This window comes from Brachyistius frenatus, unplaced genomic scaffold, assembly GCF_029030835.1.
Source record: "Brachyistius frenatus isolate BFR_SWC_R1_liver_20210118 unplaced genomic scaffold, ASM2903083v1 Contig_343, whole genome shotgun sequence".
NCBI lineage: Eukaryota > Metazoa > Chordata > Actinopteri > Embiotocidae > Brachyistius > Brachyistius frenatus.
Window position 1 is genome coordinate 152,797 of NW_027210942.1, and position 26,812 is coordinate 179,608.

General features: G+C 43.7%; 2 protein-coding genes across 5 annotated transcripts in view; both read left to right on the plus strand.

The window, feature by feature from the left end:
* The first annotated feature begins 2,924 nt into the window (after positions 1-2,924).
* Positions 2,925-12,053, plus strand: LOC138635978 (vacuolar protein sorting-associated protein 26B-like). 4 transcript variants are annotated; one of them, XM_069723731.1, is made up of 6 exons: positions 2,925-3,546; positions 4,513-4,669; positions 5,932-6,096; positions 6,205-6,380; positions 6,480-6,912; positions 7,709-7,718. In XM_069723731.1, exons 1-5 carry the CDS (start codon positions 3,324-3,326, stop codon positions 6,875-6,877), a joined length of 1,119 nt encoding a protein of 372 aa, XP_069579832.1. In that variant the 5' UTR covers positions 2,925-3,323; the 3' UTR covers positions 6,878-6,912; positions 7,709-7,718. The 4 variants fall into 4 exon arrangements, with proteins under 4 accessions (XP_069579832.1, XP_069579829.1, XP_069579833.1 ...); XM_069723728.1 differs by lacking the exon at positions 7,709-7,718 and having other exon boundaries at positions 2,925-3,240; positions 3,272-3,546; XM_069723732.1 differs by lacking the exon at positions 7,709-7,718 and adding an exon at positions 9,156-12,053 and having other exon boundaries at positions 2,926-3,546; positions 6,480-6,622.
* A 5,244-nt stretch (positions 12,054-17,297) lies between these two features.
* arhgap32b (Rho GTPase activating protein 32b) overlaps positions 17,298-26,812 on the plus strand; it is a 100,076-nt gene continuing 90,561 nt past the window's right edge. The window contains exon 1 of the mRNA XM_069723737.1: positions 17,298-17,326. The gene's annotated coding sequence lies outside the window, so the exon portion shown is untranslated. The remainder of the gene's footprint in view (positions 17,327-26,812) is intronic.

Genomic DNA, 26,812 nt, shown 5'->3' on the forward strand with positions numbered 1-26,812 from the left:
ACGATACAGCACCTTCTACACAGTTATGTTTATGATGCAACTCAGATAAATAAAGTTATTAAGAGCAGCATGATGACATCATCAGGCAGTAACCAGGACGACTGACATCACGGAGGCAGAAATACCAGCAGCAGTAACAGCAGAGTGGGTTCACGTTTACAGATATTATCTTCATCACTTCTGACACTGAAACTTGTATTTGTTCCTCTGATGTTTTATTCTTTCTGCCTTTAATCAGGAAACACAGAAGTGACTCATACTCAACATGTTCCAGAAACAACCTTACTTTACATTTTATTACCAGTAAAAGAGCAGTTCGATTACTTCACGTGTTCATTTTGACCGGCGGGCAGATATGTTCTCAACACCAGCAGGCTGACCTTTAAAACATCAGCTGCACGACCAACCGGCCGAACGCACCGCTCACAGGGATCTCTGTTGTTTTTTTATTTGATTTGTTACAAACATCTTCAGATTTGCATCAGTAAGGAAATATCAGCTAATGTGGACCCATGTGTCAAAATCCACTTCTGTTTCAATGGCTTTACTTTATTTACTATAATGTCCACATTCCCAATTAATGCTACTCAAACTAAGAGATATGAAATATCGTGTTGGCACACGAGTTCTGGTGGCAGGATTTAACTCGTGGTTTCTTTTTGTCCGTGTACTAATAGCTTTACAAGCGGACCTACTTCACCGTTCTCATCACTGTGATGCACATTACTGCTTCACAGCGGTGGAGGTGGAGGCTGACGGTTGTGACAGTGATGAAGACATCCTCAGGAAGATTGATTTTACCAGGAGTTTGATGCCATCTGTGTCGTTGCATTCCTTTAATGATGAATTATAAAGGTGTGGACAGTTTGGACTGCACACGCACATCTGCAGAGGGGTTCGCTGATCCAAGAGAAACCTTGCTGACACGCAGAATTGGCCCTTAATAGAAACCGCAAGCACGGTGGTAAGTACAGGATCAGTGGGGGCCCACAGCAGTTTTTTCCCCAGAGGCCCTTTAACAGGTTGTTTCCTCCCTGAACTGGCTGATTTATCTGTTTATTTCTAATATCCACATTCTGGTCATTTTCAGAACAGTGAGGTTTTCAGCAGAAGTGTGAGCAGGAAACCAGATCGGACCAAACCAAATCTGACAGAAGGATGTCGCCTGTTTAGAAAATATCACAGTACAATATGACGCACTGACACGTTGACAAGATGTCTTTACCCGGACGGGGATCTAGCTGCACCTCCTGCTCCCATCCCAACAGAAATAATTGGACTCAGCTCGTTAAAACTTTTTAGTCATTTGTCCAAACATGAGGAAGAGGAGCAGGATGTGACCACGCGGTGCTCTCAGATGTCCCAGCATGCTCTGGTGTGACAATCTTTGATTTGTGTGACAATCTTAGACTTTTTTTTTTTTTTAACTGTCTCAAGAGTGAGTCAGAACATTGTTACGTCTCGGCAGCAGAGGGGTCATTTAACTGCTGTCAGGGTGGATCATAAAACTTTGCACAAAAGGAGGATCATTATAATCTTTTTTCATAAGTCACCACAACTAATTAGGCACTTAAGAGAATCTGTTCCCAGAGGAGCCTCATAACAAGAGGAAGAAACACGTGCCTGCAAGCACACACACACACACACACACACACACACACACACACACACACACACACACACCCTATTTGTAATAACTGTTTCTTGCTCAGTATTTGAAAAGCTTTCCTTCACAGCGATGTGTGTGTGAATATTTAATATTGAACAATGGTTGGTTTGTATTTTTTTAGTAAACAGTTTTTTTTTACTGTGGCATTAAATATCAGCACCACACTGGAACCTTTTAAAAGTTTCTGAGACTTTCCATCTCAACAAGAACTCAAATCTGGGTGAAGAAAAAAGACATGCACGTGGGTTATAATGTGGGCGGAGATTTATTTTGACAAGGATTTTTTAAAAAAAAATACTGAATAATGGGTCAAAACGTCAGCAGCTTAAATGCAAAACCCTTCTTAGCTGCAGTTGAAGTGAGGAGGGCAGTCGGGCTCATCGGTGTCCTGCTGTGGGTAAACTCTGCCCTCTAGTGGTGCAGCAGGTCATCACACACACTGAGAATTAGATCAAAACATGGTTTAGAAATCATGCTGGAATACATGCTATAATGTCATTAAACACAGCAAAACCACTTTCAATTCAATAACCCTATCAGACTTGTTAAGCCCTGTACATGTGTACACCATCTTTTATACTCTTCTTCACCTCTTGTTACTTTACAGAAGGATAAAAGACACATGTATGTATACAGTTCACATGTATATGTGAACATGGCACATCGTGACCTGACACGGTCTGTTCACAATAATGATCGTGAATTATCATGAATCCACCAGACTCTCCGTTCATTTGTCATTATATGTGATAAATAAACCCAGATGTTGTTACCGGGTTCCCTAACTTTACCTGCTGCTGGTCGGCGGTATAAAGACGAAACGTAATTGGTTACAGATTACAAACTATACATTATATTTATACCCAGTTCAAAATAGAGCAAGTCATGTAACTCTTCTGACTTCGTTAAATTCATATAACGTGTTGCATTTGATCCGCTGCTTTTTTATTCATTTTTAAACGTTTTTTTTTTTTAAATTTGGAATAATTGTAATTTAATGACATATAATAAATCCTTAAAACACAATACGTTTTTATAATAGATAATTATGTCTTCACATTTATTTAATCTTGTGTCTGGTTTTTACTCATCTCAACTCCTCTGGTCTGAAATCCTTCAAATCAAGAATCTGAGAGAAATAAATGCCTCCTCGCGCTTTGGTTGAATTGTTTTATAACTAACCTGAGAGCACGAGCTCTCCAGGCCGCAGGTGTGACGTGCGCATGAGCAGAAGAGCAGGAGGGAACCTGTCAGACGGAGGACCCAGCGCGTGGGTTGTCGCTCCTTCCGCCTGTTGATACTGCGTCAGAGAAGTGGAGAGGAGCGAGACCCGCGTTCAAAATGTCTGTCTGTGAGTTATAGCTGGTATCAAACGGTATCAAACGGTATCAAACGGTATCTAACGTGAACGAGAAAAGAGAAACACGTCAACCCGCTCGGTGAAAACGGCTTTCCTTCACATGACTATCGGCGCATGCGCAGTCCGCCAGTTGTAACTCGAAATACTGAATAATCTGGAAGCAGCTCGCGACGAACCGAGAACAAACTCAGTCTCCGTCTTCCGGAAGGAGGTCCCCGGTCCCCGAGCAGGTCCCCGAGCAGGTCCCCGGTCCCCGAGCAGGTCCCCGGTCCCCGAGCAGGTCCCCGAGCAGCCATGAGCTTCTTTGGTTTTGGTCAAAGCGCGGACATCGACATAGTTCTGAACGACGCCGAAACCAGAAAGAAAGCGGAGCACAAGAGCGAAGACGGCAGGAAGGACAAATACTTCCTGTTCTACGACGGAGAAACGGTGTCCGGGAAGGTCTCCGTGACGCTGAAGTACCCGGGGAAGAGGCTGGAGCACAGCGGCATCAAGATCGAGTTCATCGGCCAGATAGGTGAGCGGCCGGTAGGCCCTGCTCCAGGAGCGGACCGAGTACAGGAGGTGTCGGGGGCTCGCTCCGGGCGGCCGCCCCCCTGTACTTTAATAAACGGACCTTTTCAGTAGTCTAACTTGTAACAGGCCTCACTTCTCACTGTCAGGTCTCGTGACAGATGTGGACGCACGTTCACATCAGCTGACTCATCAGCCATTGGTGAGCTGTCTCTGTGACCTTTGACCCTTATGTACAACAACAACAAAATATCAGTCTAAAACTAGAAACGGCGGCTTTCTAGTCAAGAAGAAGTAGTCCTAGTTTGTTTCCCTTCGTCTAATGAGCTAATAGGTCAAATATTATCAGCTAAGTGATTGTAGAAATTATTTTGAACTTGTTTCCGAATCAAAACAAAGATGGTGGCTATCTTTGTAACATCAGTCAACTACTCTTTCAATTCAGATGGAGCGTATTTGATAATACAAGCACGACGTCAGGATTTACTAAATCACACTGTCTGCTTAAAGAATGAGGTCAATATGACGTGTTGAGCTCAGGACCGTTTTGAAAGGTGTCTTTATGTGAAGCTGCCTTGAGGAACCATCAGCTCTCACTCAGACCTTCTGTTCTCCTCCATGCTGTTTCCTTCAAGATTAATCTGCTGCCATAGTGTGGATGTCTCTCACGTTGTCCTTTACAGACTCTTAAAGCATGAATGTGTCATTTTCCTGAACTGCTGCGTCCCTCCCTATTCCTCTTTACCTGTTTCACCACCAAATAAAGAAGAAGTGGTGCTGTGGATGGAGGGGGGAGGGAGGGGGAGGGAGCTCTGAGTGACAGCCTGATGGTGGCTGCCTCATAGCAGGCTGTCCAGAGCTGCAGTGGAGGAACGAAGATGGCCCGGTCACCGCATTATTACCACAGCAGTGCTTCAGGTTAATCTGACTTTAAAAAGTGTCTGATGACACGTTGTGTGTGTTTTCCCAGAGCTGTACTACGACAGAGGAAACCACCATGAGTTCGTGTCCCTGGTGAAGGACTTGGCTCGGCCCGGGGAGCTCACGCAGTCCCAGACGTTTGACTTTGAGTTCACGCACGTGGAGAAACCCTACGAGTCGTACACCGGCCAGAACGTCAAACTACGGTGAGCTGCGTTGTGTGCTCTGTAAGTGATGTCAGCTGACGGTCCTGTTCACGGGGCCAGTACCGTATGTTGAACAACAGCACACTGGTTGCTTGATTCAGCAATAAAATGAAACTAGTGTGACTTCAGGAATGTCTTAGTAATTACTTTGTTTTATGTTTGTCTACCACTGAAGCTCATGACTGTATAGATCAAACAGAAATGACTGGATATGTGTCAGCATATTGTGTGTGTGTATATATATATATATATACACATATGTATATGCATGTTAACATCCCTATATGTTAAATGTCTCATCTTACTCTCAGCAAGAAGATGAAGAAGCATATTTCTTAACTTCTGGCTGCAGGTAACACTTACTAACTGTAGATGAAGGCTGATGAAGTACAACTCTCACTGATGAAATCTGAGCCACGTGGCATTTTGTAAAGGTCCACATAGCTTTCAGAGTTTGAAAACAATCAGGAATGTGTAGACATTGATACTCATGCGTTGGTTCTCGCTAACTAACACGACAAATACTGCAAATTCTTGCCGGTTGCCTACAAACGTTTAATACTGGTCAAAGACAATATCCTTTATGACGCACTATATGTGCTCTTGCACAGATGACGGCTGCTCAGGTATGGTGCCGCTCAAAAGTTTGGACACCTACTTCTTGGAGAACAGGGAAACAGTGCATCATTCCTCTAAAACACAGAGAAAACCAAACGCTTTGTGTGCTTCCTACTGTGAAGCCTGCAGAAGCAGCTGTGATGCTCAAACATAGTTTCTCTTGTTTACTGTTTGATCCCTTCAGTTGGATTTCATGGTTTCGATGTTTTCACGTCTGGTCTGCGGTGCAGATAATCGTAAAATGATCCCTCTTGAACGAGCAGGTGTGTCTCAGCTTTTGACTGTAACTTTATGAATATTTGGAGATTTTTAATTTACAATGACCATGAATTCTTTCCTCTGTATTTGAATGCAAGCTCACATGCATTAAAGCCTTATTATGGTTGATGCTGTGGTACTGTTTGTATGGGGAAGTGTGTGTGCTGCACAGTTCGCTGTATGTACGCAGGTGTAGGCAGGATTTTTATATGATCATCAAACCAGTGATCTTCCAGCCTGTATTACTTCAGTGACACAAAAACGTATTCTCATGTTGACTTCCCCCGTAAGCTGTCAGTCCTTCACAATGATGTCCAGCTGTCGGGGACTCAGTCTTCGTTTGTAGCCATGTGACCCCACGATTGAAGATCTTCTCTTCCTTCCAGCTACTTTCTGAGGGCGACCGTCAGCCGCAGACTGAACGACATCAGCAAAGAGCTGGACATCGTGGTTCACACCCTCAGCACCTACCCGGAGCTCAACTCCTCCATCAAGATGGAAGTGGGCATCGAGGACTGTCTACACATAGAGTTCGAGTACAATAAATCCAAGTATGACTTTCTTCGTACGATCCGCTAACATAATTGAGTTCGTGAGTTTTTTCTTTTCACTTCCTTAAAACCAAAGACAGTGGTGACCCGTCGGCCGTCTGCTTGCAGGTATCACCTGAAAGATGTGATCGTGGGGAAGATTTATTTCCTGTTGGTGAGGATTAAAATCCGACATATGGAGATCGACATCATCAAACGGGAGACCACAGGCACCGGACCCAACGTGTACCACGAGAACGACACCGTGGCGAAGTATGAAATCATGGACGGTGCACCGGTCAGAGGTGATGACCAGGCTTTTTTTTACCGTCATTGGCTCTGTTGTGTGTTTCTGTCTCCTACTAAATGTGCTTCTTCTTCTTCTTCTTCTTCCTGTGCTGCAGGAGAGTCCATCCCCATCAGGCTGTTTCTGGCCGGCTACGAGATGACGCCCACCATGAGGGACATCAACAAGAAGTTCTCGGTGCGGTACTACCTCAACCTGGTCCTCATCGATGAGGAGGAGAGACGCTACTTCAAACAGCAGGTACACAGACTGCAGGATTACTCACACACAGACCCCTCCTCCTCCTCCTCCTCCTCCTCCTCCTCCTGGTGGTTCATGCAGTTTTCTGAGTGCTGGTCTTCTGAAGTTTCATGTGACTACAGCTCCTCTGTCACTGACAACTTCAGGGTGGATCCACAGCTGAATGAGGAGGGACACAAATTTGACTCTTTGAACTTCAGTTCACTTTATTATTATTCATTAGAGGAGCAGCAGGAGAAATCAGTTGTGTGGTGACTTTGTGGCACTGTTGATGTTGATTTAACAGAGACGTTTTAACAAAGACGTTTTAACAGAGACGTTTTAACAAAGACGTTTTAACAAAGACATTTTAACAGAGACGTTTTAACAAAGACGTTTTAACAGAGACGTTTTAACAAAGACATTTTAACAGAGACGTTTTAACAAAGACGTTTTAACAGAGACGTTTTAACAAAGACGTTTTAACAAAGACGTTTTAACAGAGACGTTTTAACAAAGACGTTTTAACAAAGACGTTTTAACAAAGACGTTTTAACAGAGACGTTTTAACAGAGACGTTTTAACAAAGACGTTTTAACAGACGTTTTAACAGAGACGTTTTAACAGACGTTTTAACAGAGACGTTTTAACAAAGACGTTTTAACAGACGTTTTAACAGAGACGTTTTAACAAAGACGTTTTAACAGACGTTTTAACAGAGACGTTTTAACAGAGATGTTTTAACAGAGACGTTTTAACAGAGACGTTTTAACAGAGACGTTTTAACAAAAACGTTTTAACAAAAACGTTTTAACAGAGACGTTTTAACAGACGTTTTAACAAAGACGTTTTAACAGAGACGTTTTAACAGAGACGTTTTAACAAAGACGTTTTAACAGAGATGTTTTAACAGAGACGTTTTAACAAAGACGTTTTAACAAAAACGTTTTAACAAAAACGTTTTAACAGAGACGTTTTAACAGACGTTTTAACAAAGACGTTTTAACAGAGACGTTTTAACAGAGACGTTTTAACAAAGACGTTTTAACAGAGACGTTTTAACACGTTTTAACAGAGACGTTTTAACAGAGACGTTTTAACAGAGAGACGTTTTAACAGAGACGTTTTAACAGAGAGACGTTTTAACAGGGACGTTTTAACAAAGACATTTTAACAGAGACGTTTTAACAGAGACGTTTTAACAGCGAGACGTTTTAACAGGGACGTTTTAACAGGGACGTTTTAACAGAGAGACGTTTTAACAGAGAGACGTTAAAGGAGGACGGGCGTTGGAGGTGGTTTGAAGCCAGAAGGTATTTCAGAGACAGGAATATTGTATTATGGGAAATGTATGGTCCCGTGTTTTGGGAGCAGGATTTGGGAGCCGTACCTCCAGAGCAGCGTGTCCAGGGCAGCGTGTCCAGGGCAGCGTGTCCAGAGCAGCGTGTCCAGAGCAGCGTGTCCAGGGCAGCGTGTCCAGAGCAGCGTGTCTAGGGCAGCGTGTCCAGAGCAGCGTGTCCAGGGCAGCGTGTCCAGAGCAGCGTGTCTAGGGCAGCGTGTCTAGGGCAGCGTGTCTAGGGCAGCGTGTCCAGAGCAGCGTGTCCAGAGCAGCGTGTCTAGGGCAGCGTGTCCAGGGCAGCGTGTCCAGAGCAGCGTGTCTAGGGCAGCGTGTCTAGGGCAGCGTGTCCAGAGCAGCGTGTCCAGAGCAGCGTGTCCAGGGCAGCGTGTCCAGGGCAGCGTGTCCAGAGTGAGTCATCAGGCTCCACCACAGCCGATGTGCCGCCACTCAAAAATCAAACTACCATCTGAGCCACAGCGGCTACAAAACACCACAAGCAGTGATTGGCTGGTTTTGTTTCCTCCTAAGAGTTTGTGGTGGCAGTAAATACATCAGGAAAGGGTTAGTTTGGATTGTTTGAAGAGGAACTTTATGAAATATTTACATGACCTGCAGTAGACAGAGATCAGATCATCTCCAGCTGTAACAGCACAGAAAGTAGTCTCCTATAAGAAAATGGATGTTAGCCATCTTAAAAGTTTGGGACATGTGCTACGTTTGACGTTGCCATCAAACGGCCCTCTGGTGGAGAGATGAAGCCGTTACATCCATCTCTGCTCTCTTCAAAGCCAACGGGCTCCACTCACAAAAGCAGTAGTTTAACATTGAAGAACCTGACAGTTGCTGGTTTGTTTGTGTTGTTGTGTGACTTTGCTGATAGTTCAGATTCACACTAACTCAAACAAACCGGCTGTGGTCGACCAGCAACTGTTGGAAACAACTGTTTACCTGTTGCCAGGTAAAATGACTGTTTTTGGGTTAGAGGTTTGGAGTCTGGTAGTTTTGAAGAGAGCAATACTAAAGCTTTGGTTCCCCTGCTGACAGCAACACATGCTAAATATAGCGTACACTTAAAAACATCTGTTACTAACTCCACCCACAGCCTAGTCTTGGAGGAGTGTTTGTACCTGGACAGGGGGAGATGTGTGAGATCACCACCAGCACATCACCCCGTCCCAGCTTGTACACCGATACTCTGGTGTGATACCGTTGCAGGAAATCACTCTGTGGAGGAAAGGTGACATCGTGAGGAAGAGTATGTCTCACCAAGCCGCCATCGCCTCCCAGCGCTTCGAAGGCTCCTCCAATCCGGAGAAGTCCCGGAGCCAGAACGCTGAAGAGGACGAGGACGACAGCTAAAGCCCAGCAGGCAGCCCGTCCTCCTGCAGAACCTCTGAGGGACGGCGCTGACATGTCTGTCAGCTCTGAATGTGAAAATCATATGTTTGCATCGAGCGCTGCAGTGTTTGTCAGAGAGAGTGTGTGTGTGTGTGTGTGTGTGTGTGTGTGTGTGTGTGTGTGTGTGTGTGTGTGTGTGTGTGTGTGTGTGTGTGTGTGTGTGTGTGTGTGTGTGTGTGTGTGTGTGTGTGTGTGTGTGTGTGAAGGGAACAAACAGTCAGACCAGACTCTGACTGGAGTAAGTAATTCTCAGTGTGTTAGTTTGAATCACCTTGACGTACCAGCTGGGTGGAGTTTACCACACTGGGACTGACCTGACAGTCAGCTGACTCAGAAACCGGCACTCAACTCAGTGCTTAACTTCATTTTCTGGCATTTTGTCCTTCAGCTTTGTGAAGCGAACTTCACCCATTAGATGCACTTAAATATTATTTGCAGGTGTGTGTGTGTGTGTGTGTGTGTGTGTGTGTGTGTGTGTGTGTGTGTGTGTGTGTGTGTGTGTGTGTGTGTGTGTGTGTGTGTGTGTAGCATGAGGCACGGAGCCACATCGAGTGCATCTGTAAAACGTGACCTTACCTTTGAACCGCGGCGGCTTCATAAAGAGGTTCAACACGTGTCCGTGTCGTGGCAGGAACGTGACACCAACTCCTTCTTGTGGTTTTGCTGCCTCGCCGTCTATGGAAAAAAAACTGCTTTTTTATTCAAGTTTATCCTCCTAACTTTACAAAACTCTTCATTAACAAACAACTTTGAACTTTCAAAATTCTCTAAATGAAAAATGCATATTTGTATAAGATGATGCTTAAAATATTTTCATACATTCCAAGGCGCTCATCCGAAGTAGGCATGACTATAGAGTATTTATTTTTGAACAACAATCCATTTTCTAAGCAACATTTTTCCCTGTTTGATGCATCAGCTGGTTGTGGCTCGGTGTCAGGTGTGGCCACTGCTGCGAAGAACAAATGTGGCACTAGTGGGCGCTGTGGGCTTTTTCTTCCATCCTGGTTACGGAGCCGGTCGCTGATCATTTGAAGCCCTGCTTTGTTATTTGCACGATGATCTCCTTCTGCTTCTGTTCCTGCTCTCAGTGCTGTTCGTGGCCTCGCTGGAGGCTCGCGGGGTTCACCAGCAGAACGAATGTCAGGCTCCATCGTGCAGACGTCACTTCGACCTGACAGACGGTGTGTGTTCAGTCACTAACGGAGACCGTAGGCTGCCGGGACCGACCGCCCCGGTTGGTTACTTAGCTTTGTGCCTGTAAAGGTTTTAGTGCCAAAATGATTGAGTGCAATACTAGACAACCTGCTCCACCTTCCTCCTCATTTAATGTGTCCACTATAGTCTTTCCATGAAGTAAAAACAGGTTTAGTGAAAAGGCAGTTTTACATAATGTTATGGTGAATGTACAAGAAAGACAAAACTGTATTGAGCACTTAATTAAACTTCACAAACAGAAGAATTTCTATTAAAGCAGAATTGTTTTTTTTTGTTGCTTCTGGTCAGGTATAAAAGATAATCGAGTTCCTGCACCAGCTCTTCTTTTTATTTGGTTTCTTTTGCTGAAATATAATGTTTCCGTACTTAAAAAGAGCACACCAGTGAGTACAGAGTGTGAAGCACTGAACCTGAACCCACCACTCAGCCTCCCTGACCTGCAGCTTTCTGCTCTACTAGCTTGCACTGTGCAGCTTTGCAAAATGGATCACTGTGCATCATGTTTATATTTCATATTTTCCCTGGCAGTGAGGTCCATTTTTGTTAGCGTGCTGCTGTTTTGCTGTCACCTCACTGCTGTTTAGATTTCTGCTGAAATGTGGCGACCAGCAGCCGGAGGTGGGCTGATGTGAGCCAGCGGGACATTTTTATTCATTCACATTCATGTGCAGTAGTTTGACTGAGCAGGTTGTTTTAAGGATGGTGGTCCTCAGTCTCTACTGGAACTTTACTTACACTAAGGGACTGTACAAAAGTTATTAGGATGGGGAGGAGGGATGGACATTAAAAAGATATTTTAAAAAAACTCCATGGCATTTCAACAGAATTTATATTTTTTGGAGCCTCTTATGACTATGATAATGGAATATATAATTTTGCAGAGCCCAAGTCACACATTAGGAATGAAGTCAGTGAAACTTGCCAGACAAAGAGCCACCAAACAAACAGACACCTCCGTCACCGAGTAAACAAACCGTATTTAAAGACTCCCGCAGCGAGGTGTGATGTCAGCTAATGAAGTTACTGTTTGTTCAGACTGAACGAGGCTCAGATGGCAAACATGATTCAATTAAAAATACATGATTGGATGTAAATTTTGTATGTGATTGTTCAGTCCTTGTAAGAAAAGGGTCAAATAAAATACAAATCCTCCCAACATGAAAAAATGCATCAGTTTTCTGACCTCACCTCCCACCCTGATAATCTGTATACAGTCCCTGAAGTATCCTGCATTATTTCTCTGCCTATTTCAGAGCAATTTAAGAAACCCAAAGCAGCTTTGGAGTATTTACACCGTACAAGTTTTTAATTTTTCTTGTACGGACATACAAGAACTAAACTAGCCCAGTTTGCAAATAGAGAGTAAACAGAGATTTTAAAGAGAAAGAATAATGGATTGTACAGTATAAATGAACAATGTAAATGCAACCCTGCTCCTCTTTTGTTTATATTCATGTGACATTTTATCTTCATGTCTATAAATGTTGATTCTAATCATTTTATATTCCTGTTTTTCTTTGAAATAAAAGGGAGTAACTGAAAAACACATCCTCTGTGTGAGTGACATGAAATGATTTGTAAGTAAGTGCAGGTGTTTCACAGCTCTTCTCTAACCTCCGTGTCAGCGATGCTCTCTGGTTGGTTTTTTTGCACGTTTTGTTTGCTACAGGTCCTAAAATGATCAATAAAGGGGTAACTGCCATTCTTTTACTATTTGTACATGAAAACACTCAAATGTATTTGTCAACTACATGTTTAGACCTCGTGTAAATCCTGTCAATCTGAAAGGTACCTTAAATCCAGTTTATTTTGTTGAAAGTGTTTTGCCGGTGGAGTCAGTAGTTTAAATGGTGGTCACAGTTCATCTCCAGATGTTTTATTGCGAAGCCCACGTCGTCACTAGAGGGCAGGTTTGCATCAACTTTGTTTTTGACCTCATTTGAAAGACGGTGCAGCCAGTCATGAGCTGATGGTTTGTTAGTAAAAGCCACCGCTAATCTGCATTAATTTAAAAAGTGATGTACAGTGTTCAGATTACAAGTAAATATATTTTCAAACATGAAGCAGAAACTTGTCGCTGCAGCGTGCAGAGTTGAAACGGTCTCCGACGGCCTCATCGTGTTCAGTGAAACTTTTGCAGCTGAAAGTCGTCCACAGGATTGTTATGAATGTTGTGTGGTTTGTTATTATGTGATGAATGTGCCTTCTTGATATCCAGCAGGAATGTCTGCTAAGTAAAAGAAAACGACAGAGAGAAGCAGTCTTCCTGAGTGAATTCAGAGTCCTGTTATGTGGTGACTTCTTCTGAAAGTCCTCGTGTTGGACAGGCAGGGTGATCACCATTATTGCATGGTGCTGCTATAAAAGACGAACATTATCAAAACTCTCAGCCATGTTCACGAGACAGGCGGCCGTTAATGCTGCATGTAAAGAGGAAGAGATTCAGTTTAGCAGCATGAAAGGAAGCTGAAGAAAGCTCTTCCTAAAATGAATCTGCTTGGCTCGGCACTTTTCTTGCTTGCATAAATCATAAGACTCACATTATTATGACTGTCCAGATTAGCTGCCGGAGCCTGAGGGCAGCCGCTGTGGCATCTTCAGCTGCTTCTCAACCGGGAGCTTTGCTGCGATAATGAACAAATGTAATGACAACATGCCTTTGAATCGTCAGGGGAGGAATACGCATGAAAGGATGAATTCACCGTATTTAATTACAAACCCGTTTCCAAAAAAGTTGGGACGCTGTGTACAATGTAAATTAAAAACAATGCAATGATTTGCAAATGATGTAAACCGATATATAATTAAAAATAGACCAAAGAAATGTTGTTTTCTGAAAAATATTTGCTCATTTTTAATTCGATGGCAGCAACACGGGTCAACAAAAGACTGGAAAAGTTATGTAACACAACAAAAAAAACTTTTAAAAAACACCTGGTGGAATATCTGACAACTAATGAGGTTACCATGGCAACAGATCAGTAACATAATTGGGTATAAAAAGATGATTTCAGAGAGGCAGAGTCTCTCAGCAGTGAAGATGGGGAGAGGTTCACCACTCTGAAAGACTGTTGGAAAATAGTTCAACAATCTAAGAATAATGTTCCTCAACGTAAAACTACAAAGAATTAGTGGATTTCATCGTCTACGGTTCATAATATCATTAAAAGATTCAGAGAATCTGGAGAAATCTCTGAACACAAGGGACAAGGCTGGAAACCAATATTGGATGGTGGTGATCTTCGGGCCCTCAGGCAGCACTGCATTAAAAACACACTATTCTGGAGTGGAAATCACTGCATGGGCTCAGGAACACTTGTGAAAACCATCGTCTGTGAACACAGTTCATCGCTGCGTCCACAAATGATGTTAAAACTCTCCAAAGAAGAAACCTGATAGAAACATGATCCAGAAACACCTCTGGACCGAGATCATTGAAGATGGACTGAGGTGAAGTGGACAACTGTCCTGAGGTCTGATGGATCACAATTTTAAGGTATTTTTTATGGGAATCATAGACACCTCGTCCTTCAGGCTAAAGAGGAGAGGGACCAGCCAGCTTGTTATCAGCGCTCAGTTAAAAAGCCAGCATCTGTGATGGTACAGGGATGCATTAGTGGACATGGCATGGGTAGCTTGAACATCTGGAAGGAAGCATTAATGCTGAATGATATATTCAGGTTTTGGAGCAACATATACTGCCATCCAGACAACGTCTCTTTCAGGGAAGGTCTTGTTTATTTCAGCAGAACAACGTCCAACCACATTCTGCACGTATTCCAACAGCATGGTTCTCTAGTAGAAGAGTCCGCTGATAAACTGGCCTCCTGCAGTCCAGACCTGTCAATCATTGAAAACATCTGGAGCATCAGGACATGAACAATACAACAAAGGAGACCCTGAACTGTTGAGCAGCTGAAATCCTCTATCAGGCTACAATGGGACCACATTTCACTTTCAAATATCTGTTATATCTGTTAACAGAACCAGGATCAGAGGTGGGTGGAGCATCTGCCTCGACCGGTTGGGGTGAGAGGAGAGCAGAGAGAGAAAAGGACAGCATAGAGATACAAGAGAAGAACCTTTGGTGGAGACAACAAGCACAGAGCAGAGACATGCAGCTCCATGACGGGACATCTGGAAAAGAAAGAACAGAAACTATACGAGCGAAGGAACTGAATGGAGACAACAGATAATAAGAAGAAACTATGGGGGAGAGAAAAAGATGGTGAGGTATGAGTCAGTTAAAGAGTAGGAGGAAAGAAAAGAAGCTCAGCATGTAACGAGGTCCTCCAGCAGCCTCGGCCTATAACAGCATAACTAAGGGTTGGTTCAGGTCTACCTGAGCCAGCCCTAACTATAGGCTTTATCAAGAAGGAACGTTTTGAGTCTAATCTTAAAGCTAGAGAGGGTTTCTGCCCCTCCAACACAAACTGGGAGCTGGTTCCACAGGGGAGGAGCCTGAAAACTGAAGCTCCGCCTCCCATTCTACTTCTGGAAACTCTAGGAACCACAAGTAGATCAGCATACTGAGAGAGAAGTGCTCTGCTAGGATTATATGGTTCTATAAGATCTCTAAGATATGATGGAGCCTGGTCATGAAGAGCTTTGTAAGTCAGCAAGAGAATTTTAAATTCTAGTCCTGATTTAACAGGAAGCCAGTGAAGAGAAGATAAAACTGGAGAAATATGATCTCTCTTGTTAAATCCCATCAGTCCTCTTGCTGCAGCATTTTGAATCAGCTGCAGGTTTTTAATGAGTAATTTGGACATCCTAACAACAAGGAATTACAATAATCTAGTCTAGAAGTAACAAATGCATGAATGAGTTTTTCTGTGTCACGCTGAGGAAGGATTTTCCTGATTTTATTAATATTACGTAGATGAAAGAAGGCAGTTCTGGAGATTTGCTTTATATGGTGTCTAAAGGACAAATCCTCATCAAAGATGACTCCAAGGTTCCTCACAGTTTTGCTGGAGGCCAAGACAACGTCATCTAGAGTAACTAAGTGATTACAGAAAGAGTTTCTGAGGTGTTTAGGACCAAGTACAATAACTTCAGTTTTGTCTGAATTTAGAAGCAGGACGTTTTTGGTCATCCAGGCCTTTTATGTCTTTTAGACAGGCTTCAAGTTTTACTAACTGGTTAGTTTCATCTGGTTTTATAGAAAGATATAGCTGAGTGTCATCTGCATAACAATGGAAGTTGATGCAGTGCTTCCTGATGACATCTCCTAATGGAAGCATGGACAAAGTAAAAAGTATTGGGCCTAACACTGAGCCTTGTGGAACTCCATAACTAACTCTTGTTTGTCTGGAAGACTCATTGTTGACATGGACAAACTGGACAAATCAGAATCTATCTGATAAGTAGGATTTGAACCAGTCTAATGCAGTTCCTATGAACTATGAATATGAAAAAAGTCCTCGAGGTCCACTTGCTATGTTTTTAGAAAGCCCGTTACACCCTGCCCTCCCTTTACTGATGGAAGCTTTGCTGTGTGGTGCATCAGCCTCCTGCAACAGAAAATGAACTCTTCTGTGCACTTTGCTACTTCTATGCTGCTTTCAAGTGCATCTCCTGGATTCTAGTTTCAGAATTAACGCGCATGCCTTTTGTTCAAAGCCTTTTAGGTGATGTAATGTGCTCTCTGGCAGCCGCAGTGAAAGCCAGAAGCTCTCGGCCATTAATGCTGGGAACAATAGCAGTCATGCATTTGCGACATGGTCTTTGCATGGCCAGAACTATGACTGCACACGGGTTTATCTCTGTGATGCTTATGACTCGTTAGTCCTCATCTCACCACTTCTTCTCACTACCATGTTTTTAATCTGCTAAACACAGAAACTGTTTTCTAATGGTTGATTTAATTTACATTGAAGATCATTTTCATAAGTTGATTTGCTACAGCTAAATAAATAGCCCAACATTGGTCACTGGTAATGTGGCACTCTACAAAGTTGCATAAATATATAAGAAGTACATTAGGTTTTCTTGGTTTTAGTTGTCAAACCGATCTGATCTTGGTTTACATCAGAATTTGGATTCTAGTAACTGGAGAAAACTTTACTCTTGAGCATTTGGGGATTTTCCAAGTAATATTAAATCTATCCAATTTCCAATTATTCTAATTTACTGCCATACAGGTCCCCATACCACCAAGTCTGTGTTACTGGAATATGATACATGTCCTACTTCCACTCGTCCTACAGTTTGATGCTTTGGTTTGCCTGTAGCTCACATTTCCGACAGCACGTGAAGGCAGCGCAGAGACAGCGCTGCTCCTCGGCTCCAGTCGGTGTCCACTCCGAGGTTCTTCCTCTCCGCCGAGGTACACACCGACCAGAGGCTCCTCACAAGTTTTTACCGGAAAAATAACGTCCGGTGACTTCAGGAAGAGGCGACTTTATTTCAAATGGGAAGGAGATGTTTCCGGGGGAAGAGAGCAGTCTTTATTTCACCCCCCAGAAGAGCAACGGTGACTGAGTGAAAGGCTGCTCGTGCGCCTTGTTGTCCCGGGGCAGCCTTTTTGTTTGGGGTGAACACGACCAAGTGGCGCGCGCTTTCCTTCTGCCCCGAGACCAACTGCAAAAACATCCTCAAACGTACTCCATGTCCGACGTGTTGGAGCGCGCCGGGCTGGGCTGTGATGAGGAGGGACTTTAACGGCGGCGGAGCGCCAGGCGGAGACAGCGAAAGCTAAAAGCTTCATCCCAGCAGCCAACGGTGGTCAGCGACCGACCGACCGACCGACCGACCACGAGAACCAGGTACTTCAGCACGTTCACGCCTCGCGCTCACACTGTGTGTTTGACCTTCATGATTTGCTGGGTAACGTTTTATATCGAGTCGTAGTGAAACCCGCTGATGTTAGACAGTGTGGATTGTGTGAGTGTGGAGGGTTTTCCAGCCAACGTCTCTCCCGTTGGTCGGCTGCTCCCCCGGTGTTAGAGACACCGAACCCCATTCAAAAAAGCGGCGATTTAACGCTGCTTTGCCCAAATCTCGCGCCCATGTTCCAGTATAAGTAATTAAAATAGTATTTCAGCAACATTCATGTCTTTTGTTCTTGTTCGGCCCTTCAATTAAGTACCACCGACCCGAAACCTTATTATTATTTTAACTAGCATTTACATTTAATCAAAATACACTCTTGTTATGTGCTGTTTGGTGTTTCGGGTAATGCCACATCCACCCGGAGACTATGTCCACTCGTAATGAGTGTTATTTATTCCTTTTTAGCCTTTTATGCTCGTCATCAGACGAGGACAGCATTAAATTGCTCACATTTGAATGGAGTCTGGCTTGCAGCGTTCTCCACACAAGAACCGCATGTGCGAGCGTAAAAGCAGCGGCCGCTGTGTTGAAGTGTGGGTGCACAGCGTTCATTGGCTCAGTGTCGCTCTACCTTTAGATATCCGGTGAAAAGACTCCGGTGTTTCAATCAGGAAAAAACAGAGCTGCTCTACTTTTTCTCTTTTAAAATGATTCATTGGAAATGTTGAATGCTAAATTAGGTGCCATCCACACCACAGAGGAGTGTCGGAGAGATCCCCGCTCTCCCTCGCATGTTATTTGATCCACCGATCCTCTGGTCTTCTGATGCTTCACTCCCTGTATCAGATTTCGATCTAATCAGACGTGCATTGGAGGCCTTTAATCCGTATTTAACTTGGCAAACCAGCTCCAAACAGGGAGAGGATACATGCAGGCACATCATTCCTGTCTAAGCTGCTCAGTACAGCGGTACGATGCCTTGCACTTCGATGAAGGCACTTCGAGCACCGTATTCTCAGGAGGACGCGTGTTTTTCAATCATCTCCCTTGTGCAACATTTCCCGATCAGAATTAATAATTAGTTGCAGCAACACGCCTCTGAAACCGATCACGTTTCTGCCTCCACCGTGAACAGTTTACAAGCCACGGTTCGTTAGTACTTCGCTGTCAGAGTCACGGTTCAGTGCAGTGGGAGAAAACACAACTGTGCATGTTGTGTGTGTGTGTGTGTGTGTGTGTGAACTAACTTCTTATCTGCATGTGTCCCACTGTACCGGCATTCCAAGCATGTTGGTGCTTGATGAGTTTTCTGATCCCGCCCTCTGCTGGAGGTCACCATCATTTCTAATATGAAGAAATAATGCTGCTCACCTACAGATTTCTGCTTTCAATTTGCCAACTGCTTCCCTTAAAAGATCTGCTGCATTGAATTTCCTTTTCTTTTTTTCCCCTGCAGGATTAATAACAAATGAGTAATGGACTAACCTGTTCTTTAGTCTGGGAAACATCAGGGAGAAACTTGATTCTCTGGTGTGTCACCAGTGAAATCTGATATTTCAGATATTGATCAGCATGAATATTCCAGTGGACCGTGTCGACCTTATAAAGTTCAGGCCATGTGTTAGTGGGTTGTGCCCACAGCTACACACTCTTCATACCGATCAGTTTTCTTGTCAGTCATAATGTAGATCTACACGGCAAAAATGGAGGTCAGTTTCAGTCTGAGACGAGCATCTGATCCGTTCGTTCAGTTTCAGAAGAAAGGCTTTTATTTAGCAGATTTGGACCAGGACTCACCTACTGACTCATTTTCATTGGTATATGTTTGTTTTTTTTTCAAGCTAAGGAAATATTTTGATGTTAAAATAAAAAGATTTAGAAGATAGAAACCGTTTATTTTCTCTGCCAAAACACAGTCTGTCTTCTCCCCTCTGACGTGCAGCAGTAACATTTATATTCAACCACTTCAAGAAGTGGTACGTTAGAGCAGACCGGTTCTCCAAGTCCTCCAGGCCGTTGGGTCCCGTGATCTCTTACTGCAAACTCCGATTGTCGTTCAGTTACTTTGCTGTGACTCAGGCCTGTATAGGATGAGGAGGACGGATTAGTCCTCTATAAAATGATGAAATGCCAGACTGTTGGACTGTTTAGACTTTGTCTGCTTTGTAAATCTGTCAGGTTAAACTGAGATAAAGTGTCAAATGAAGCAAGTGAGCAAAATGAATGCTGCTGTCAGAAGTTTGGAGGTCCATCCAGCTGCAGCTGAACCAACAACACAGATAGAAATCAGGTTGTCTGGGCACCTGCAGGATTGAACACATCTCACCAGACACAAGTTGGAGCTGCTTCAGGAAAGACTCAGATCTCAGAGAACCTGCCACCGTTCAGAAAAGCACACGTATGCAGATGTTTTGAACTCACTGAAGATTATTTCCCATTTAGATTGTGTTTTTGTTACTATGGATTTAGGCTTTTGTTCAAAGTGTAATGAGAAGCAGTGACTTTGCATGTGGCAGATGTCTTTCTGGTGACTCTGGTGTTGACCTGCTGTTCGTCAGCTGATGTGTGATGATGTTCCTGTCGTCATCTTTCTTTTGCAGAATAGATCCTGTCTGTCGCTGACGAGTCAGTGTTCAGGTTTCAGTTAGTTGTGTTGCAGATGACATAATACATTTCCTATCGGTCACATAACTTCTGAATGGCCTTGGTAGCCTCCTTTAAATACAGCTAATGACTGTCAGACCTTGTTATGTGTTATATGCAGAAAGTCGATGCTGAGGAAGGTCAAGCTTATCCAAATAACAAGTGAATGAAGTGCATGAGAAGCCTTTGTGTTGACAGGACGATCTGGTTGGAGCCACAATGATTCACTCTGCGTTCGGATCAAACAAAATTGAAAGCGGTGCGCCGACCGACTGTCCTCGTTCTCCTGTTACACAACCAACCGCTTTCTTTTGTTGTGTTGTTGTGTACATGAAACCTCCTGCACTCTCAAAGGTCTCCTTGTTTGTCTCCGTCCCCGACAGCCACGCACAAAGCCAGACATGACCTCCGACCCCGGCCGTAGATACTGACTCATTGTGAGGTGCTGTGCATTCATTGTTATTCCTTTCCTGATGTTCATTAATTATGCATAAAGCATACATTGCTGTCCTCAGCCCCCCCCCCCACACACACACACACACACACACACACACACACACACACACACACACACACACACACACACACACACACACACACACACACACACACACACACACACACACACACACACACACACACACACACACACTCCCTCATTCTTGGTGTGAAAAGGCATCTCGCTCTCAGCTCGGTTCCCAGTTCGGCCTGTGAGGATGCCGTGACATTCCCAAAGGAGATTCCATTCCCCCGTAAACAATCCCGGCATTGAGGCGGCTGCTGATTAGTGAGTTTTTTCAGGATCTTGCCACAATGGACCGACAGCGGATGAGATGAGACCGGCAAACTGGAGTTCTCATTCAGGACTCTGTGGGCAACATGTTGTGTGAAACAACTCATAAGGCTTCCAGCGAGCTGAAAGTGGAGAAATTCAACAGGTTTTTGTGACGAGGCAACGAAAGCATCCAGTAAGACTTGGTGATGTCAGAGCCGTGTGCTCCGCGGTTCCTCTGTCAGCAGTCATGAAGCCTTGTTCCTGGAGGTGTTGGACTAGACGTGCTCAAGAGATATGTTTTACCTCAGTTTACGCTTGCCCTCACTTTTTGGTGAACAGGGTAAAACTCATTTATTTGATTGATCTTTAAGGGGAAGTTGGATCGTTGCACCAAAAAAACAGAGCCAAGAGGAAAAAAGTGATAAAATATAGAAATAAAAAGCAGTAAAGTACATAATACAATATAATGAAGTGAAATATTTAAGATGTTGCACCGTCATTATATTAAGTGTTTTACTGAGTTAAAAGAAAAATGCATTTGGCAATGATTCCTCAGAAGAGGAAGTGTTAAAGGGAAGCTCATTCAGACACACTGGAGTGCCCACCATACTAAAGAAAAACAAAACACACTGAGTCTGAACATTAATTTGAGATAATTTTAATCAACATAACATGTCATGGCCCCTTATTTCACACTCTGAGCTAACAAGATAACGCTGTTCTTTTGTGGTTAAATGTAGTAATAAGAATTACACTCTTATCTTAAAGTACACCATGATTTCTTTTACCAAACCACAAAAATTAAAAAAGGCAAAACAGAAGGAAAAGATTAACCTCTGCAAACATTAGCATTATGCAGCTAACTAGCATGCTACCTGCAGTGACATTGGTTCACAACCTGAACCAACATACTGCTGAGGCCATGGAGCATATCTTCAGCCACGGAGTCGGTCCTGCATGATACCATATGAGAGGTTCAGGTAAAGGTAACGACTCTAACCTGTTCTGTGTCGGACCGGGAGGAGTTCACAGGCCACCAGACCCAAACTCATGAACAGAGACAGGTGCTTTCATCTGGGAGGGAACGTTTTGCCCTCAGACATATAGCCTCAATTAAATATAAGGTAAAAAATAAAAAAAAATGATGGTAAACAGGCCATTATCTCTATGTGGCATTTGGTCAAGTGTTCATGTCATTAAGTAGAGCTCCAGCTTCAGAGGTCAGGTGGTGATGACATCACTGCTGTCAATAATTAATGCTCTGGTTAAAATGAGCATGTGAGTACTAGTGATGTCTCGGGTTCAGATTCAGCCACTGATCTGTCACAGGAAGGCAGAAATGTTGAAAACAGAGCGAAGGTGTGGTTGGAAATGCTTTTTTTTTTTTTTGGGGGGGGGGGGGGGCATTTCTAGATTTGAAACATGACATGTTTCCCATATCTATGAGCCACCGACTGCTACAGATGCATAATCTTTACTAATAAAGGATCTCTATCCAGAAATCTGTCCCCAGCTGCTAGAAGCTATCCTTTTTCATTGATCTGGGTTATGTTCATACATGAGGGAGTGCAGCTATTCTGGATGTGTGAAGGGTCCAAGATAAAGGTGGGCTCCTGGGTTAAACTTTAAACCCCTCGTGTTTGGTGAAAGCTCCGACAGGTTGTGTTGGGCATGTTAGCAGTGACAGAATCTTCCTCTTCCTTGTTTTAATCTTTTGAGGCTTTTGCCATCAAATCCAAGGTTTAAGTGGTATTTTAGAAGAATGAGTTTTAAACCCAGATCAGACTCGTATCTATGTGTGTCAGTGTTTAGCCCGTTTAGTTTGGTCCCCACTGTAGCCCGGTTATTGGCCTGCTGCAGAGCTCCAGGACGCTCTAAAGCCCAGAGGCTCCAGACACCACAGGCTCAGTGGGGTTAAACCAACCCCTACAGCCCAGTTGTCTGGTGGGTCACACTTGTGTGTTCACTTTCCAACCCCCACCCTCTTCCCCTTCCCCACTCCACTAATTAGGTTGATGGGTGTCATGTTGTCTGAGTGCATTAAGGTCAAATTCACCTCCGCAGTTGTAACAAGACGCCTGTCAATAGTTTATTTCAAGGGATCTTCACGTGTTCTCGGTCAGACGAGTGTTCATCCTTTCTGCAATGATTTCAACTGAATAAATTGTTGTTTGATTGGTTGGAAGGAAACAGGAACTCTGTTTTTCATCTTTTTTTAAGTTTTTGAGCTGGAGATGAATTCTGGGAAATCTGAAGAGTTCATTCATTATTTATGGCGCCAGTTTTGATGAGATTTTCATTTCATTCATAAGTCCGATGTGTTTCCTATGAAAATGTTCCCCTCAGAATCCAGCTGCCACTGGGTTTTGATGTCATTTAGTTTTTATCTACATGGTGAACTCGGTGTCGCCGCCATTTTTCACATTTTCACCACATGATTGGCTGAAATGCACTACGCTGCCGATTTCACCAAAAAGAGCTCTGCAAGTGTAAAACATTATTTTCTGGAGCTTTTGCTGAGCTCAACCCCGAGTCGGTACCGATGTGATCGGGTCGGGTCTGACCGGGTTCAAGTAGAAAATTACAAATTCCAGTGTTCAGATATTTCCACAGAAGGAGATTTAAGAATGCACGCAACTCGTGTGTTGCTGAAATAATTGGAAAAGTGTCAAAATAAAGTATTTTAATATAAGATGTAACGGGAAGATCCATTGTTTCCCCTTTGATTGGGACCCTCTGACTCTCCTGGAAGAAACACGTGTCCAAGGCCAAACTTAGTGCATGGCTGGACCCTGTGTAAAACTGGAGGACTTTTAATTTGAAAGGGAAGTTGTGTCATTCCCCCGACGGGCGGTGTAACTCTGTTACTGAGTGACTGAGGCGTCACACACCCGCTTCACAGCTCTTCCTCAGCTGGTGCATCCAAAACTGCTGGCTTGATGTTATTTCTTTCAGCTCAGTGCGAGAGTCTCTGCAGCGCTTTGCAGGCATTGATTGTCGCCCTAGTTTCTGTCCTCTGATCTCTGTGTTTGGCAAGGGGCGGAGCTTAACCCTGCTTGTCCCGCCCTCCGTTACACTGACAAGTGAAGGAGAGCGAGGGGAAACTTTTCACTCGTTGGTCGATAGTGTCGTTCTCTCGGATGAAATGAAGTCGTGTTTATAGACTGTGCAGTGGTTGCTGAGCAGCAGTTATTTCATGGTAACGGCGGTCGTTGGCAGTCGTCGGAGGTATTTGTGTATTTATCTGGAGGCCGACGGCACTGACTGTCTGGTCAGCGGAGCACATTGTGCCTCCCTCCCTTTCTTTTTGTTCTCTGTCTGTTCTATTGAAAGAACCAGAAGTCTCCGTTTGTCTTACAGACCTTGGACTGTTTTTATGACGTCTTTTCAAGACAGTGTTCAGTAATAACCTGGACTGACTCGTCATTTCTTTGCATGCTGAGACTTATTTGATAGCGTGCATCTGAAGTTGATAGTGTGTGTTACCAAACATTTCTCAGAGAAAAGTGAAGCCTGTGTTATATGGGAGTTGAACGGCTTCGAGTGGAGGTTGTTTGGAGATATTGGCCTGCACATAATCGCTAAATAAACTGTTCTGTTCTTATAGATATATTTCAAAGCTTTTGCCAAGAAACACAGCTGTAAATAAGCTTTTTGTTTTGTCAACATAGATTCAGATACAGAGAGCGTTTTAGATCCATTCCTCTTCTTGATATTTTATGTCCTGAGCTACAAATAAAAGCATTTTCTCTGCACGACTAGATAAAAACCTGTTTATTTGCTAAAACACTCCGAGACTGAAGCAGTGCAGTTTAACCACTAAAGGCTGAGAAAGATACGGTAGGTATTCAACATCTGGGAGTGAACAACAGAACAATGAGAGTAATTTAATTCAGCGTTATAGAGACAGTGGGAATGAATGGCTGAGGAACTGTGTTGTTGATCATCTTCTGAATCTCAGTTTGTCAAAGCACGACAGAAATCACTGTTTCAGCATGACACCATTTTAAGTACTGCATTATAGTTAGTCCAGTTAATAAAGACAGTCACATGGGAGTCTTGTTTTGGTAGATTAACTCACCTTTATGACCAGCTTCACTAAGAATAAAATAGATGTAGATAAAAGCCTTAAAGCTGCACTTTGGGCTTTTGGCCACAAACGCAGCGACTATCTGCCATCGGGCTTATTAAGGTGTTATATGACGTCTGTGTTTGCCGATCTTTAAATCGGCACTGGCAGCCTTCTTGCGTGTTGGCCGCTTGGGACGCAAATGTTGGCACATTTATTAAATGGTGGAAACCTTTAACTGCTCCTAGCAGCCACTGTATCGTGTGAAAACACTCTTGGCAGGATGGATGCATCCTGTGCTGCTGATTCGTCAGATGGACAGTCTCAGGTTGGATGAAGTGGTGATTCAGTCTCATTATGAGGCTACACCAACACCTCGGGAAACATTTGAGCCTGTTTGGTTGTTCTAGAGGTTCTTTTGTGCCGTTTTGTGTCAGAGAGCAAACAATCTGCATACTGGTACGTATCCAGTGAGAGCGAGTGGCCTGAAATTGACTGAGAGCTGCTTGAACTCGCAGGCCGAGGTTTCGCTTCTCGGTGGGATCGGCCGTTCTACCGGCGCTTTCAGATTTCAGGGAGTCATTTCAAAGTTAAATCAATGTTGCAGTGTTTTAAAAAATGCTGTAGGGACCTTCAGTTACTGAATAACGCGCCGAAGAAGCCCTGCTCGTGTTTCACACTCCCAACCCCGATGTGTAGAGCTGTTGTGTTGTCTGTAAAGTGCTTGCTTCTGATACCGAACACCGTCTCCTGGCAGACAGACTCTGTATTCATCCTACGAAGGTGAATTGAATTAACAAGGTCAGTTTCCTTCCATCCAGCCTCCGGAGGCTGAAGACACTAGACGTGAAGGAGGCGTCAGATGACAAGTGCAAGCAGGTAGATAAGAACGCAGTATTGTTAAAGAATAGTAAAAGCTGTGTCCCACATGGATGTCCGTCTCCAGTTTGTCGTGGGACAGCTGACTGCCGACAGGCTGACTCCAGTGGGCAGCGCTGCACTTCAACACAGGACTGGGAAGTCCAGATTTCAATTGACTTTTTACAACCTGTGGTTCACTTCCTGGCTGAGTTAATAGTTGAGAAACCATCTGAGAGTAAACAGAAGACTACATGCGGTCATTTCAGTTCATATCTAAAGCTACAGTGATGTTTTCTCTGTGTTTGGCTGCCTAAACCTACACAGGGATAACATCACTCCGGGATGCTGAGCAGACTGCCTTGTCATGGCCTAATTCCTGCAAAGCTCCAAATTACCTCATGAATATGCACCAGTGAAGGAATTAGGGTCAGCGCCTGTCAGTACGGTCAATATCATACTGGGCTGGTCGGTGTACGAGCAAAACAACCAACCTTCAGAAGAGAGCTGCAGCGTTTCTCACCAATTCTTCTTCAGTAAAAGTATTCGGTGCTCCAGTCATCAAATCAACAAATAATCATCTTGAAACATACTTCTCTTTAAAAAAAAAAACAAAAAAAAAACTGCACTATGAACTGGCAGTGTGAAGTTTGAAGTAAACTAAGGAGGCAAGGAGACTCTAATTAAAGACATGATTCAGTTGCATTATGGGAAACGTAGGTTTCCTACTGTGAATCCCTCAACTTAAAGGAAGTGACATACTAAACTGCGGAAGAACCCTTTAAATGAAGTAGAGGCTAAACAATCAAGCAATTAAAATCAATGTTTTTATATAAAAAATGGATCATTTCCATGTGTATTTGGAATTTGAACATTGAACGGAAACTTGAGCAGAGAGCACACATCAAATCTCTGTTGGGAGATTTTTGAGCAACAGGAAGAAGCAGTGAGCCAAATGTGGTGAGTCGGCTGGTGTCTCCTGACCCGACGCACTTTCTTCTTCGGTCTCGGACAGTGAAGCTCCGCTCCTCCTGAAACGTGAAAGTCACCCAGAAACACCTCGCCCGCCTCGTAGAGTTTCCGAAGCATTTCAATAGCCTCTGTTAAAGATTTCCCGAATCAAGTTTCAGCTCC